This window comes from Acomys russatus, chromosome 31 (genome assembly GCF_903995435.1).
Source record: "Acomys russatus chromosome 31, mAcoRus1.1, whole genome shotgun sequence".
Taxonomy (NCBI): Eukaryota; Metazoa; Chordata; class Mammalia; order Rodentia; family Muridae; genus Acomys; species Acomys russatus.
The window spans coordinates 25,255,791-25,274,497 of NC_067167.1; the positions used below are offsets into that span (position 1 = coordinate 25,255,791).

Here is an 18,707-nt window from a genome sequence, read left to right on the forward strand (position 1 = left end):
GAGCAAATGTCCTTGTTGTGTGCTGGAGCATCTTTCAGGTATATGCCCATGAGTGGAATTGCTGGGTCCTGAAGTCCTCTGAGAGTCTTCACTCAGTGGGAAATCAGGACAGATGCTAGGACTGGCTACTGGACTCCAGGAGAGAGGGGTATGGAAGAATGGGGAGATAGAAGGACTCAGAGGGTCAAGGAGCTCCACAAGAAGACCATCAAGGCTGGTGGATCTGGACCCAGGGAGGACTGCACAAACTGCTGTACCAACCAAGGACAAGGCATGCAGTAAACCTAGTCTCCTCATTCAGACCTAACCAATGGACATCTCATTCTCCATGGATGTGGGAAGAGTGGGGACTGACTCTGACATGAACTCTGATGCCTCCTATTTGATCACTTCCCCTTTGTGAGGAGGCCCAGCAGCACACAAAGAAGCAGGCTATCCAGATGAGACCTGATAAGCTGTGGTCATAGGGTGGGGGAGGAGGTCCCGTTCTGTCAGATATCTAGGGAGGGGAGCATGGTGGAAGAGGAAAGGCGGGGGGAATGGGAAGGTACAAACAGGGGTATAACATTCAGGATGTAATCTGAATAAACTATAATAAATTAAAAACAAAGAATATATACGATGTTGAGAGTAACACTGCAGGTAGAAATTTCTCCAGACACACTGCTTCTAATTAAACTAGTGCCATGGTGATAATCATAATATATCCAATCATGTGTTTATATTATATTATTTGTTTTAAGTACAACAGAAGTAAAATCAGAATCTTACCCCTTCTGTGTGATATACTTGTCAGTTAATAAACTGAACTCTTGAAGTTGGTATTGACAAAGTGCCAAGAAACATCTTAGGTCCTGATGACAATGTTCCTCAATATGGATGTCAGAGCAAGAGTTCAGTATGTCACCATTGAGGATTCTCAGAGCAGGTAATGTGTTCAATACAGAATCCCTAGTAGAAACAGCAAAGACATTAATAATCTCGATAAGGACTTTTGTTTTAAAATAACCATAAAACTTCACATAACATAGACTGTTCATCTAAGAGAGTGTGCTTGATTTTGCAGAGAAAATGATAGTTAAGTTTACTCAAAACCATGTAACATCCTGTCATATACAATATGAATTTTCTAGCTCTCTCTCTCTCTCTCTCTCTATATATATATATACACATGTATATATACATATAAATATATGCATATACTCTAGAGAAAAAACCCTCAAGGGAAGAGAAAATATTTGAGAACTATAAATCTAACAAAAATTTATTCAAAATATACAAAGTTGAAAATAAGAAATATGACTAAGTTAAGAAATGGGCAATAGAATGGAATAGACACCTTACTGCGGTGGTTTGAATAAGAATGGTCCCCATACTCTCTTACATTTGAATGTTTAGTCAACAAGTTAGAAGGATCAGGAGGTGTGGCCTTGGTGGAGTAGCCTTATTGGAGGAAGTGTGTCACTGGTGGTGGACTATGAAGATTCAAAAAGCACAAGCCCATTCCCAGTGTTTCTATTCCCACTGGCTGTAGGTCCAGATGCAGATCTCTCAACTACTCTGCCTGCTTGCCACCATGCTACATGCCATGACCATAATGGACTAAGTGTTTGAAACTGTAATCAGCCCCAAGTAAATGTTTTCTTTTTAAGAGTTGCCATAACCCTGGTGTCTCTTCACAGCAATAAAACACTAAGACTCCTATGAAGGGATATTTACGGAAGTAAGTATATGGGAAAATGTAGTTCAGACTCACTAGAGACATGGAAATTAAAGCAATAATGAGGTACTATTACATATCTTTCAGATTGGCCAAAATCCAAAACATAGATAACAATCAAAAGACAGCAGAGATCTGAAACAACAGAATTCTCTTATGTCTCTGGTTTTAGCGAAAATATATCACAGGCATTTTGTAGTACATTTTGCAAATCTGTTAAAAGGCTAAATACCCTATGAGCATATACAGGGGGAAGAGGTCCCCCTCATACACAGTCCTAGGGGAGGAGAGTAAGGGGAAAATGGGAGGGAGGGTGGGATGGGAAGATACAAGGGTTGGGATAACAATTGAGATGTAATATGAATAAATTAATAAAACATATTTTAAAAAAGACTAAATATGCCATTCTATACAATTAAGCAATAACCTGTAGGACTTACCAAAATGAATTAAGAATATAAGTACACACTAAACTCCTACAAAGGTACTATCAGCCACTTTATTCATAACTGCCTCCACTTAGAATCAGGCAAGTTGTCATTCAGTAGGTGAGGAGAAATGAACTTCTACAGAGAGCCAAGAGGTGCTTACTGAGTGACAAAGTGACCCATGAAGCCACGGTGTGAAGAACACAAAATTCTTATTAACAGAAAGATGCCAATACAATGAGTGCTTGCAGTGCTTGACTCTCATTATATGACCCTGTGAGAAGTGTGGATCTACAGAAAGGTCCGTGTGCCATAGGGTAAGGGTTGAAGGAATATGGATTCTGAAGGAAGTGGAAGTAGTCTGCATGGTTCTCCATGTGGACTGATGTGATGATGCAGAAGTCAAAACCCAAGGGAAAGAGATTTAGTAGAGCATAGTTTAACAAAATCCATGGGAAATAGATTTAACAGAGCACATTTTAACAGTAACTATGGCCTTTGAGTGACAACAATGTGTCCACGGAGGCTGACTGCAACAAGTTAACATTCAGGTACAAGGTATCTACAGTGTAGGACTTAATACATGTTAGCAACAGAGGACATGGTATACTGTACTTCCTAATTTTGAATTTGACTTAAAACTAGCATCTATTTTCTATAAAAGGTAAATACATATATAATATATAGTTCAAAAATAATGAATTTGAAGAAGACTATAAGTGGATATAAACTAATTAGATGTGTGATTGTCTTCTTTAATGATATTAAAATTTATAGGTAAAACAAATTATTTTAAGTTAAAAAATTATTAGTACACACATGTAGCATTATCTTATATATCAGAAAAATACCAACAAGAATTTCTAAAATGAAATAAGAGCAATTTTTAAGCTCTCACTGTTATAGAGATGTTTATTGACTAAAGTAGCCATTAGTTTTGCACAAATAATATAAAAGTTTCTTAGGTCAGTGTTGCAGGAACACTGGATATGGATAATATACATAAAATATACAGAAAAACCAGTGTACAATGAAAATAATTACAAAATGAAATTTTAGTTTAACTAAGTTTGCTGCTGATATAAACCTTGGGGAAAATACAAGACTATTTTGTCAGATCCATGGTAATGTAAATGCATATCACCACACGTATTACATCTAAAGATAAATACATTTTATACAAAAATAATGAAAAAAGTAAACAAATAATTTTCATGATAGCATTGGATGTCAGATATATTCCAAAATATTGCAGTTGGCACTAATTGGCAGCTGCTTGTGTTGGAAAGAACCAGATAAGAAAGGGAAAAAACCAATAATATTCCACCAAATATTTTCCATTTGGGTACTGACATAAATATGGTGATATAAAGTATTTTAACAAGGCAGTGTAATTTAAGTAAGAGTGGGCTCTGTTTGAATGTCTGCGTTAGACACGTTTTGATGCCGTCTTCCTCACTTTGACACACAAGTTCCCAAACAGGTTATTTTCATCAGATTATTTTGAAATTCTATTATATGTAAAAATTTGCTTGGGTATTCTAGACAGTAACAATGTGTGAAAAATCTATGAGATATATAATCATGGTTCAAACTCGATTTACTGCTTTATTTAAGACAATTCTTTAAATTTTGAAGGGAACAGTCCTCAGACCTGCAAAAGACAACAGTGTGTGGACTGTCCTTAAGTTCACCAGTCAGCCGCATGAGCTTACGGGGAATATATGAGAAAGCTGATTAATGTTGGGAATGAAGTATATGAACACTGTGAGATTTCAAGATTAGTTTTTCCAGCTGGGCTCCTCCTACTCAAGGGTGAAATCAATATTTCATTCAGTGAAAACTTCCTGGTGCATATTCTGCCACTTAAAAAGCTCCATTAATCATCAGTCAATGAAACAAATTCTCAAAGGAGATTGTAAATGCTGCCTGTGGATTATGTTTTAAAAGAGATTTTTTTTCAGTACACCAGTTCTGTGCATGTTATCACTGGCTTGACATGAAAGTAAGAAACCAGTGGGGAAAATCTACAACTAATCCCTTTGTTGGTACCATGGGGTTATGTAAAGTTCACTGAAACAAACTGTATCAAAGTTGAGTTAGCCGTTTCATTAAAAAATCCATATTTTATAGACCTCTTGATTTTAAACCCTCTAGATAAATGAATCTCTTCTTATAGATTATGAAATGTGCGCTAGGCCGATTGATCTAACTGAAATTTGACAGGCTTAACTTTCAAGTAAGGGAACACACCACTCCAGTTTTATTTTATCAGTTCAACTTTCAAATGGAAATAATTGAACTAGTAAGTTACATGATTTAACTGGCTCACGAGGCATTGACAGAAATGTGTCCTCTATAAAAGCAAAATCCAAGTTGTTATCATAATAAATTTACTTCTAATCAACTGCTTGCATCACAATCATACTTTCATGTTTCTGTTAACTCATCGATATGTGAGAAAATAATTTAGACTAATGATACTGTAAGAACTATTTTTATTTTATCTATCTATCTATCTATCTATCTATCTATCTATCTATCTATCTATTCTTATTAACTTATTTTTGGTTTTTCTAGACAAGGTTTCTCTGTGTAGCTTTAGATGTCCTGGACTACCTTGCAGACTAGGCTGGCCTCAAACTCACAATGATCCACCTGCCTCTGCCTCCCAGAGTGCAGAGATTAAAGGCATTTGCCACAAATTATTTTTATAATACTCAAAGATAATTTAAACTATTTTCAAGTGACTGTAGCAATTTTTGTAGGAAAATTGGTATCATATTTTGTCTCAAAAATGTTAAATAAATCATATCATTTTATCAATTACTGACAAAATGATAAAGAAACCAACAAACATGGTAGTCACAGATTAAAAACAGTTTTCTTACCTCCAGTTTATTTCTTGGAGTACTGGGTTTCCGGTAAGAGAAAGTTCACGGAGAGAGTAGCATGCATTGAACCAACACAGGATACTTGTCAGATCTATAAAAAAAATTGTTAAAATTTATTTAAAAAAATATAGTTAAGGATATAGGTAGCTTTAAAATAAAATGTCATAAGTAAATCATTGTTTTCTCCATTTCTCAGTTAAAATAAGGTAGTATTTACATTTTTTCCCTTGAAGACTCCATACTTTGGAACAGAGAAGGTACTGAGTGGAAAATATTCTAGTATAGAATTATGTTGCTACCATTTAGCAACTGCATAAACTTAGGCAAGTCATTTCTACAATCCAGTTTTAGATTGTCTTGTTGTGTGAAGACTAAACGAGATGATGTACTTAATGCTCTACTATATTTAGAACAAAATTTATGACACCAAATAAAAGGCTAAATAACAAATAGACAGAATCATGTGTACCTATTATAGCTTTAGAAGTAAAGCTTGTAAGTAAATCTACGTCACTATACAGAGCAATGTGTATGGATTTGATTACCCACAAAAATTAACACTGCCCACACATGCACATGTGTGCACATACACAAAAACATACATACATGATATCCCTATTTTTAAGTCTGAATCTGACACAAAGGAAACACACAACACATCCTTCTAATCATTCTATGATCTCAATAATTATCTGTCTAGAAGAATATTAGTTATCTAGAAGGACAGTAGAACATGGAGTCTGCTTTGCTGAATTACAGTGGAAAGGTGGCTAACTTTCTTTAAAAAAGAACTGAAGAGCAGATGCATGAATGTTGCAGATGTCATTTGAGCATTCATCACATGTCCTTGGCAAAGTGTTGGGTATTACGGAGGCTGGAAAATACCCCACATAGTGCAAGTTGCCAGCATCAGGGGAAAGGGCTAGAGACTCTCATGTAACAGGAAGATGTACATTCTTCTGACTACCAGTCTCTGCAGTAGAGGTATACACACCGTTGAAAACTAAAGTATCTTACACAAAAGATGATAAAGCTGAGCCTGCAAAGAAGGAAACTAATCACTACTAACTTAACTGCCAAACTGAAAATCCTGTATCTACTCTATTATTCAGAAACTATACTTTTATGCATTTATCCAATAAATCTATACTGGACATATACATATGCAAAAAAATTGCATAAGTATATCTGTATAAGGGAGCTGGAGACATGCCTCAATGGTTAAAAGGACAGTCTGCTCTTCCAAAGGACCCGGGTTCAATTCCCAGCATCCACTGGCAGCTTACATCTTAACTCCAGTTCCAAGGGGTCTGACACCGTTTTACATGAAATTTTAAAAGTTAAAGAAAGATTATCTGTATGAATTTTATATTTATGATACATAAAACTTTAAAGTATCAATAAAAATGAACATATAAATTGTTTAATTTTAGCAAATAAACATTTTAATCCAAAAAAGCATATAACTGAATAAACAATAAGGTAAGATTTCATGCAAATCTAAGAATTTTGGAGGCAAAAAATCAATATTGTTTGTTTAATATAAGGACAAAAACAGCTTATGGTGGGTGGCTAATTCAGACTGTAGCTGCTACTTGGAGGGTACTGACTCGGAGGGTACATGAAAAAATATTTTAGAGGAATTCATTTATAATTCTTGAACAAACTTTTAATGGGTGAGGCAATCAGAAATAAAAAAGTTAGCAATAATCTTTTTACTCATCTTCACCTATACAAATGCAAATGTATTCAGAACAAACCTTTCCTACATTCGAAACAGAGACTCAAAAGCCTATTCTAAAAAAAATAATAATAATAGGAGAATTCCAACTTACCAGAAAGACAATTGTTCCTGACATCTAGTTTTTCCAAAGACACAAAATGAAAAAGTGGTACAATTGTTGTTAAACTGAAAACAAAATATAAAAATTCATTGAAAAAAATTAACAAGCATATTCTTAACATAATTCATTTGAAGTACAACTCATTTACCTAATACAATTATATAATTAGAAGAAACTGTATACAATTATCTATAATTGTACAATACAAAGCAGTACAATTAAAACTTTGAGTAACTGCATTTATTAAAAATGTAATAAGCCTAAGAATGTAAGTAATCCTATTATGGAAAATCGATGCTCATTTTAAAAAAGCATTTAACATGGAACATTACAATAATGGAAGATTTTGATCCATTTAAAAAAGAAATTACCGTGGAATTGTGAATTTCAGTCACAAGTACCACATGCTTTGATGTGTATTGGCTATTCAATTTAAAATTATTATTATTTTGTTTTATCTTTTTATAAAGCTAGTTATACAGAAAATACATTATTTGTTTTTTCTCTACTAGTTTAAGCACATGGCCCAAATCTTTAAGGTACAATTGAGGATTACTATAATTTTTAAATGTTTTTAATTTAAATAAACTTACATCACTCCAGGCCCTCCCAGCTACACTAGGTCAAAAGTTTCCAATCTCCCTGCCAAGGTGACAGCCTATATTTTTTTATTATTTTGTTACACACATATACACACAGGTGAACATGCAGTGTGTGTGTGTGTGTTAGTGTGTGTGTGTGTGTGTGTGTGTGTACTACAGAAATAAATAAATCATAAGAAGTCCAGCTCCAAAGTGTAAATCTACATTACAGCTATGAAAACTATGGCTCCAGGAACATCTTAAGAAAGGTGCAGAACGACTGTAAGAGTCAGAATGGGCTGTTGAACAGTTGCACAAACAAAATAGAAATACTGGCAATATCAGTGGACATGTTAACACGAAAGGGGGACATTTTCCAGCATTCCTCCTCTATCCAAAAACCTAGAGGCAACCAAGATCTGCCAAAAGAAGGAGAATTAACCCCACCCAGGGTTTAACTGCCTTATTAGTTGTCCATGAAGGGTGTCATCCTTGAAACCACATAATACATACAAACAACAAAAGCAAACTCAACAGATTGGACATATATGTGTATGTGTATGTTTGTGTGTGTGTATATATATCTATATGTGTGTGTATATGTATTATATGTGTGTACACATACAAACCCTTAAAAACCATGTTTAATAGAATAATTGTTCAGTGAAAAATGTTTTGCTAGGTAGAATTATTATCAATACAAATACCTAGAGTAGTACTGTTTAATTCACAACAAGAAATATGCTTAACTTATAAACAGTACTTCCAGGAAGATAATATTGTAAAAATTTATATTTGTAGAATGAATTCAATTTTATCAAAAATAAATTAAATTTTATATCCTCATAATCTATGTTTTTATATTATAATAATGAAATTATTGATATCCCCAAAGATTTTTCATTTAAGAACTTTTTAAAGTAAGAAAAATATAAATTGTATTTAACATATAGCATATATCATTTCAAATAAAAGCTGTGAAAGGCAAGTGAATTTCATCTTAATTGACATTTCTAATGGAGACAAGTCGATCAATACTTGGCAGCATAAAAATGCACTATAATAGTTATTTGCAAATTAAAATCATGCCAGTTTACCTGAATATTTAATACAAATACTTATTTGCCTAAAGTCATTATTATGAAAACTGTCAATGTCTTTGTAGTTAATTCTTCCTATTAATATTGGAATTCTGTAATTGCTCATCATAACCATCAGTTAAAGAAGAGTTGAGTCTAATATTATTAACTCTGCCATTTCTTTCTGTGTCTGTTTCACTGCCTCTCTCTCTCTCTCTCTCTCTCTCTCTCTCTCTCTCTGTCTCTGTGTGTGTGTGTGTGTGTGTGTGTGTGTGTGTGTGTGTCTGTCTGTCTGTCTGTCTGTCTCTCTATCATAACTATTATTCTAAAGTCAGAGGCCACACAGCAGCAGCACTGTGCCTAAGAGGCTCATGGGGGGCTGGCACAGACTGACCCTTGTATGCACCTTGACTCCTCCCTTGTCCTACCCTGGTCTGCATTAGTAGAGAGAAAGAAGATACTACTGATGAAATGTAGACAAAATAATGAGGCTAGAGGAAAATGCCTTTCTGTGCTGTCACTCCTAAACACAATACAACCATTCATTCTAATCCTGGGCACTATTCCTTTAACACAGTCGCGTGGTGATGCAGTGCAGAATAAAAAGTACGAAGAGAAAGTAGGAAAAACATTAGCCCTACAAACCCTGCTTTGTACAACATGAGAGTAAAACTGACTTATATGTCACATGGATGTGACAGGAAGAAAGGGAAGAAGAGAGAATAAACAAATGAAAGGCACGGAAGGGAACGTAGCATGGAAAGGAGAAAGGAGGCGGGACAAAATTAAAACATTTTGGATAGAAAATTATTAGACTTAAGTCTTAATCTTATAATGTTTTCCACCTTATCATGTTCTTAATAGTTTTATAGTATGAAATTTTAATTCTTCTTGTAATAGTATAAAAGTATATAACAAAATTATTTTTTATAACTTTACTACATCTTAATATTAAATCCATGTTTTTTTTACTAAAACTCAGTAGGTAGTAAATTGCTTCATCCTTCACAATACAATTACTATCTTTCTGTGGAATATTATATGCACTTCTCAATGCTATATGGTGACATATATTTCAAAATATGAAATGAAAATAATCAATGCAGTTTTACAATTTAAAAACAATGATTTTTCTCTATAAAATCAATTTACATAAATATGTATCTGCTATGGTTAAATGTCTGTAATATTACTTTTTATCTGTTCATATAGCCATTCTTTTAAAATCATGATTTTTAAATTGTCCTTTTTGAAACCTAAATCAAGAAAACTGGATCTTTATGATTCTTTATTCATTGTGATGGTAGAAATCTGATCATAGATTTCTTTTTTAAAACATCTATAGTTTTTCACTTTACTGACATTTCATGAATATTTTTTTCCAAGAAAATTCAAACCAGAAAGACAAAGGGACATTAGTGAAAACCTAATACGGCTTGACCTTGTCACATTAGCCCTGGGCATTAAACGATATAAATTTCAAAGACGACAAAAAGCAAAAGATTTGTACATTGAGCACCCAATGGGTAAGTTTCCACTCTGCTCCCACTTAGGGTCTCAGTGGAAGGAGAACAGTTTATATAGCCAGAGAGTCTTCTAGCTAGAACTCCACTTAGTCAAACTTAAACCAGTCACATGTCTTAATGAAAATTCGAAACAGAAGACAGGATGAAACAAGTATTCCAAACAATATTCACTAAATACTCTTCTTTATGTGTATTTCATTTGCTAGAAAAGGAAGTATGTGGATGTATAATCTATTCCTTGTGGTGAAGAGTTACCAAAAATTAAAGAAAATAAATATAATTTAAACATATCTTAATTATTCATCCCAATGATGTCTGTACAAGTATATTTTAGTATCTACAATGTAAACTTGTCGATTTCTGAAATGGATGCACATATATTCCCTATATGGATGATGCCTACAATTTTGTACTTGGAAGATAGGCAACAGCAGCTCTTTGCCACCTGGGGAGGAGTTAAGGATCAGACAATGAAAAGAGGTGCTCAATATCCACTGACTGTGATGTCACAGGCTCAGACCACAAACCTGAACAGGCCTAAGTTTGTAGCTCTGCAGAAAGTGCACAGGCAGAACACTCTGACATTGATCATAGCTAAACAAATGAATATGAATGAAAAAAACATAAACCTTGAGATTATTTCTGTTTTATGCCATTAGGAAATCATTTCTTTTCCTTGCATGCTTTCAAATCTCTTGTTTCACTAATAGCATTGATAACATGTAAAAAGGATTTGATAGTATAAAATATATTTAAATCTGTGACAGTATTATTAAAATTCATTGTGGTATGTATAATAATTATTATATATAATTGCTTGTCATATATTGTAAATAATACTTTCACAATTTTATAACAATATACAATGTACATTGACAGTATTCTTCACCTACCTCCACATCCACATTTCTACTTGGCCCTGCCTTACCCATAGAAAAGTTTGTCTCTATTTTCATGCCATATATACATGCATAGTAGTTTTTATAAAATATAGGAGCCACAAATGAAACACTGATGCTCATCAATTTTACTCTGAAAAAGATTTTATACAGAGAAGCTATAAAAGCGAAAATGTCCATCTTTAAGAGGTTTTTAAGGGTTACAACTTATGTCACTCATTGTTATCGCTCTCAAAATGAAAAGCTTCACCTTAGTATCCAAAGTTACATGTAAGCAAACAAAATTTCAAATAACAACCATTTGGAATAATTATTCCAATGATGATTATCAATTCAAAAAAACAAACGAATCTAATTGAATAATTCCCTTTGCAACAGACTGATACGTGACTACCATCAGAGAATGGCAAAGCCATAGCTTTTCACCTGAGCTAATTTTAACTTTGACAGAAAAGACTATTTACTTGTATGCTTAAAGTAGTCAAGAAACTAAAGACAGTCTTTTATAATACTAATTCAAATGTTTTCTAGTAGTTTCAGAACTACTTTTGTCAAATATGTGTGCTGTACACATTCTCGCATGGTTTACTACATATGTCTAAGAGAAAACTGATCACTTAATTCAAGATCACATTTTAAAAAATATCTGATATATTCATGTAAGTAGAAAGTCCTTATGTAGGTACACTTGAAGGTGCTTACTTCAAATCCAAGCAATGTCCAATTAAATGTAAATAAAGTTTTATAATTAGATCCAATTAAAACAATCTAAATGGATTTTAAAATATATATTCAGTTTTAACTCTTAATGTAAAAATATGATAAAAGATAAATACTACTTGGAAGAGATTGAGAGATAGTTTTATATGATTTATGAGGGCCTAAACATTCATCTTATAAGCATCATGTAACTCAAAAAAGTAATTTCTTGTTATAGTTAGCCCACACCTTACTCCACATGCCTGTGGTAAGCAAATTAATCATATTAGTGTGAACAGGTTTCAGTGAAATATTAGGCACAGAGAGAAAAAAGGACACATATTATAGTGATATTTTGACTTTACACAATAATTATGTCAAAAATTCCAGATGTTGGGTCATCTCTTGTGTATCTTTTGATGCAGGCACTTATCGTACTCCAGTGCTGAGACTTTTTAAGTGTTATTTTATGTCCTTATGGGATCCATCTAACAACTACAAAGGACAAGCAAATTGAGAGAAGACTAAAACCCATCATTTCCTGACTCAATAAATTCCATTTGAGAGAGTGAATTAAATTTCCTACATTCTGTATTTTCCAAAGACTTATTCTCTATAAACATAAGCAAACCTACCATGAGACTGAGCTACAAGGACATTATAGGGGCAAACAAAATGAGAATAAACTGATAGAATTATACAAAAGCCTAAGGGGAATCAGCCTCTTCGGTTTTTACACTCTTTGGTTATCTTTGTATCTTGTAAACTGATTTATTTTGATGAATCCTGCTTTAATTGCAGGGATCCCATTTCTCGAGTTGTTTATGTATATCACACAACAATTTTTAAATGACTTGTTTCAATTCACTGGCAAAATGAAATATAGTTTCACCTGTTTTGAGAGATACTTAGGGCTTGTAGTAAAGGCAGCCAACAAGAAGAGAGCACTTCCATGCTTGAGATGCTGTTGTCATCCAAGTGCAGTTCTCTAAGCAGAACATGATTTCTTAAGGATGGAGGCTACAATTAAATATATTTGGTTACTTGATAGCAGGCAAAATGTTTTGTAACCAAACTGAACAATATAGATTCTACTAAAGCCTGGTAAACAATAAACCACAATTCAAAGTATATTAGCATGAGTCTTCCCATATGAATAAAATGCATCCAAATTAACTTTATTATTTTTGATAGTCTTTATAAAAGAATTTTCAGACAAAATTCAATTTAATTTCAATACAAGATAATTGTGGTCCAATTTATGGCATAAGTAAAACAGAAATATTATGATACTCTATATTTTAGTATTCTGAAATTTTTATGTAAGTTTATATCATAAGACACTATAAACATTTGGGAGTCTTCCTAAATGAGTAAAAAATAAAACAATAAAAAGAAGCCTATGGGTGAGGAAAACATTTAAGCAAAGATAGAAGAATGTAAGAATACAAGCATGAGAGGAAAAACCATGGGGTAACTATGTGTAGAAAATCTAATCAAAATCAAAAAAATGAGTTTTTATTTACAATATTCTGTAGGTATACGAAGCTGCTCCCAGAGGCCACAGGTTACTGAATGAAACAGGAAGATACAAGTGGGGGGATAATAATTGGGATGTAAGTATTTAAAGAAATTATTTAATGAAAAAAATGTCACTTGCCTTGGTTGCATGACATAGAGAAATAAAATGGAATTGGGCTGGAAGTTTCTTTGCTATCTAGCCTTCAGGGTGTTGCAAAATACTATACAAGCTTCCAGGATCCAAATGCCATCAACACTCATATACTCAGTGGTGTACCACCTTTTGCTCAGCAATACTCACACGACCAGTGGGATGAACCCAGCAGTTCAATAGTGGCAAATCTGTTATTGGAGTAAACCACTGCTTTCTGATTGAATTTGATGCCCGTTGTATAAATCTGGAATAAATTCTCATAGATGGGGAGTTCATAAGTTCTAATGGGGAAGTACTGCAGTTATTTTGTTAACTAAACATAATGGACTTCTCAAAAATGCCTTCTCAATAACTAAGTTTAGTATCATATAAAAAATGTCTGCTGTCAGTTTCAGAGAATTGTGGCTCTCCTAAGTGACTGTGGAGACTCATAACTAATTAAAGTAGAGAGAATAAATTAGTGATGGAAGGCCATCGATAAATGGGACAATGAAAGTATTCCTCCAAAGGCTCGCAGAACACTTGAGAAGGAGCAGAAAGGATGTTGGGACCTCGTTGAATGAGGTATAACACTATCTTCAGGGCATGTCATGGCTGTTACATTCTTGAACACATAGTAGCTTTGACTACCTGCACAAGATCTCCTCAGGACTAGGCTGCTCAACACCTAGTCATGGAATGGGAGGTGTCACATGGAGACCTACCCTTCTCTGAAGATTTTTATGTAGTTAAGAGTGGGATGTAGATGTTCCTGTAAAAAACAATCCTATAGCCATATTCCTGTTGACAACCCGAATGAAACTCATGCAGTCTCTTTCTGTCCCTCTCTCTTTCTCCCGTCTCTCACCCACATACATCAAAGAAATGATATAAGAGAGACCTAATCCAAAAGAGAAATAACTGGTGTTGGAAGTAAACAAGAGAGTGGAATGTGTTTTGAAAATACAGCCAAAAATATTTTATGCAATGTGTGCCAACATCATAATGAAATCCATTATTGTGTGTAATTAATGTAAGCTATCAAAAGCTAAAAAAGGATAAAGGTAACTTGAAAATAACATATAGGAGATTAATTTAAAAACACAAAGCATATTATCCAATTGCTTTCAAAACGTATGGTAGATATTTTTATTAAAGGAAAAATACAGCATTATTTATAGACATCAATTACTTTAAATAATTTACCTCTCTTAGATAATTTCCCTGCAACTTTATTATTTGGAGCAATCCACAATTTCCGATGCCATCAACATCAGTAAGATGATTATGTGAGCAATCCAGGTATATGATGGTGGGTGCTTCACAAAGACCTTTAGTGCTAATTAACTGATTATGGTCCACAGTTAGTTGCTGAAGATATTTCAAAGATTCTAAACCACCTGGAAGACACATTTTCTAATATCACATTTGTACTATATATTCTTCTTGAGATGTAATATCATGCAAACTGGTATTTGGGAATAAATTTACCCTATGAGCATATACAGGGGGAAGAGGTCCCCCGCAGTCACAGTCACAGGGGAGGGGAGTAAGGGAAACATGGGAGGGAGGGAGGAATGGGAGGATACAAGGGATGGGGTAACAATTTAGATGTAATATGAATAAATTAATAAAATATATTTAAAAAGGGAATAAGTTTATATCTACAGCTATTCCTAGTTTTTATATATATATATATATATATACATACATACATACATACATACATACATACATACATACATACATACACACAGCGTTTCCCTGTAAATACAGGCTGACTTAAAATTTGTGACATAGTTCAGGCTAGCACTGATCTCTTGAACTTCCTACTTTACCCTCCCAAGTCCTGGAACTACAGACATGCACCACTGTGTCTAGTCATGGAAATACAGTGTTTAATTACATAGTTATACAGATTGAAAAATGATAGCAATATTTAACGCATACATTGGTGATGAGAATATTCAAACAATGATACAAAGGAAATTGGTAATCTCCACCAGAATTAATTTGAACTTGCAGTTGTAAGTGTATATATATGTATATACATATATATTTTCAAATGTCACTCAAGAAAAAAGAATGAAACATGTTGCAGGGATGAGTACTGATTTTCACAAAAGAACATTTGAGAGAAGCAGAGAAGTACAGTAAACTGGAATTGTGTGGCACATACAGGAAAATAATAAAGGCATATGCTTATAAATAATAAAAAAATATGTTTAGTTTTACTAAATTACATAATGTGGATAATATCAGGCATAGTTATGTGAGAGAGAGAGAGAGAGAGAGAGAGAGAGAGAGAGAGAGACACCATTGCTTTGGCAGCAATGAAGTCACTGGAGACTTGCATGCTAGAGATAGTAATAGCATTATCAGGAAAAAAACTACTCAGGTAATCAAGTTTATTCCTTCTCAAGTCTCTGATGGAGTTGAAAACCAGGTAGCTTAGTTTTACAATGAAGCTTAGCTGTTTAGGAGTTAAGTAAGTTGATAATGACAAGATGTGATGAAGACTGATTTACATTCTGAATTTTAGATGCACCAAGATAGGAAAGCTGTTTTCTTCAACACTGTCAAATACAAACAGCCAAAACACTAAGACTGTAACATTTATATAATTCCTGATTATGTCAGGATTCTTCTCGCTATAGGTAGTTTATTGCACATATGTGTAATAATATAAATCTATATGTAAAAATTTTTTTATAAATGTTTTAAAACATGGTAAAGTTGAAGGTAAAAAATTGGTATAATGGATTGTGGAGTTTTAGCAATGGAGAAAAGTCTCTTTAAATGACCCACAGAACTGTCTGCATTTGGCTTTCATTATCTCTGCAATCATTGTCTCACACCATCCCCTTCTCTTAAAATGCCATCTACAAGCTCTATTCCATATGTGTGGTCCACTTTGCATTCTCTCAGCATGAAACATGTTAAGTCCATCAGACAATATCAGATTTTAAAACATACCCTAGTTCTAACCGTATTTTTAATATGATTTTAAAAATCTGCTAAATATTTCAATTTAATGAAATAAAGATATTTCAAGCCTCATAAAACTGAAATGCCCTTGACCTAGATTTTGTGGTCATTCCAATAGGAACAGCCCCGATGTGCTTATATGTTTCAGTAAATGGTCCTCAGTTGGTAGAGCTGTTTCAGAATTATTGGGATGTGTGGCCCTGGAGGAGGTGTGGCACTAAAAGTGGACTCTAAATTTAGTTTCAAAGGCTCACACTATTTCTAGTTAGCTCTTTATGCCTCATGATGGTGGCTCACATGTATGTTCACAGCTCCAGCTCCAGTGCCATGCCTACATGCCTGCTCACAAACCACTAAATGAAATGTGGCCAAAAAATAACAGATAGCCATATTGTTTTAGGTTTTGAAGGCAGCAGTCACCCATTAGAGATGTGGAGAAATGGAAGGAGTATAAGTAACATTGCAGATACAACTCCAAAACACACACACACATACACACACACACACACTCACACACACACACACACACACACACACACACACACACACACACACACACACATGCACGTGTGCCTAAAATCAAATCTTTAAAAACAAAACTAAATGGCTGCTGTTCAGAGAGCATTTGAGGAATATTTCTGGGGGATAATGCAGATGAAATCGAAGGTGTAGAGTTGAGAATTCAGAGCAGCCTTGTAAAGAAGAGAGTACAATGAACAAAGCAGCCTCCCAGTCCAACCTAGAAAGGTCTTCTCATAATGAGGAAAATTTGCTGCTGCTGCCCGACCTCAATATGAGACAAAACCTACCCACCATTTTGTGTAGCCCTTCCCATAGCACTGCTACCCTGTACCTCACATGTAGCCTGCATTAAGCCATGAGTAACACTGGAACTATATAGAAATGATACCACTATGCCCAACTAGACCCAAGGCAACACAGACTTACAAAACACCACCCTAAGATACACCTGCATGTGAAATTGCTACACACATTGATGAAGACAATGCACCTACCAGAATCACACTATCAACATAGAGAACTGAAAACGCAAGAGAAGAAGGCAAGAAGGTGCCACCAGATAAAAATGATAACTGTTTAGCTACAGGGCTCAAAGTAGTTAATAAAATCCCCACAACAATTTTTTCTTGTACTTGTTTAGTCTTTTTTTGGAAGAAGTGTTTAGCTATTCTAAAGGCTCATAAGTATCATGGTCTTTCTCTGATCTGAAACAAAAAAAATTTGTTATATAATGGAAGTATTCTGTGCTTTAAATAAAAGAAGGAAAATAAGAAAAGCCAGGTGTGGTGGTGCACGCCTTTAATCCCAGCACTCAGGAGGCAGAGACAGGTGGATCGCTGTGAGGTTAAGGCCAGCCTAGTCTACAAAGCAAGCGCAGAGCAAGCAAGGCTACAGAGAAAAACCCTGTATCAAAAAACAAAACAAAACAGAAAAACAAAAGAAACGTGAATAGAGTAAATTGAAATAGAAAAAAAACAAATCAAAAGTTTTGTGTGTTATTAATAATAGTTTCTCCAAAGAAAGTATATAATTAGCGAATAGCTACATGAAAAAAAAATAAATTCTCAGTTTCACTACTCATTAGGGATACACACATCAAAATCACAATTAGGTAGAATTTTATCAAAGATAAAGCTGTTAAAAAGCTTAAAAATATTAAAGGGCTAGTGAGGACGAAGAGAAAAACACTTTATACACTGTTGGTAAGAAAGTGAATGAGAACAGTCATAGGCAGAAAAAGACAAAAGCTCCCAAATGAATAAACGTAGTGCATACAAGAAACACAGCTCAGCGACAAAGATAGACGTGACCTCAGTGTAAAGTGTTGAAAAAAGAGGTTTGAAGCAAGTGGACCCAACAAGCAAGCTGGAGTAGACATCCTAATATCTAACAAAATAGACTTTCAACCAAAATTAATCAAAAAAGATGACATCTCAATTCTTAGTATGCATGCCCCGAATGAAATTTTCAGGCAAATGGATAGAACTAGAAAATACCTTCCTGAGCAAGGTAACTCAGACCAGAAAGACATGCATGGTATGTACTCTCCTATAAGTAGATAGTAGCCATAAAGCACAGGATAGTAATGCTATCATCTACAGACTGAAAGAAGGTAAGTTATAAGGTGGGTCCAAGAGAGGATGTTTGAATCTCATTCAGAAGGAGAAACCAAATAGACCTCTGAGGCAGATGACGAGAGGGAACTGGGTGAGAGAGATGGTGAGAAGTGAAACAGGAGGGATCAACTGTGGGGCGCACTGAGGGAGAGAGAACTGAAATTGCTGTGTGGGCGAGCAGCTCAGGGAAGAGCCAGAAACCTAGGACAAGGGAAACTCCCAGGGCTCCTTATGGGTGACCCTAGATAAGACTCCTA

At 34.4% G+C, this 18,707-nt stretch overlaps 1 protein-coding gene across 1 annotated transcript in view; it reads right to left on the reverse strand.

Annotated features, from left to right (window-relative positions):
- Positions 1–18,707, reverse strand: part of Lrriq1 (leucine rich repeats and IQ motif containing 1) — a 152,734-nt gene that overhangs the window by 98,656 nt on the left and 35,371 nt on the right. The window contains exons 11-15 of the mRNA XM_051172945.1: positions 14,531–14,724; positions 12,563–12,690; positions 6,878–6,951; positions 5,040–5,133; positions 772–951 (exon numbers count right to left, since the gene is read on the reverse strand). Coding sequence (XP_051028902.1) covers positions 772–951; positions 5,040–5,133; positions 6,878–6,951; positions 12,563–12,690; positions 14,531–14,724 — 670 coding nt within the window. The remainder of the gene's footprint in view (positions 1–771; positions 952–5,039; positions 5,134–6,877; positions 6,952–12,562; positions 12,691–14,530; positions 14,725–18,707) is intronic.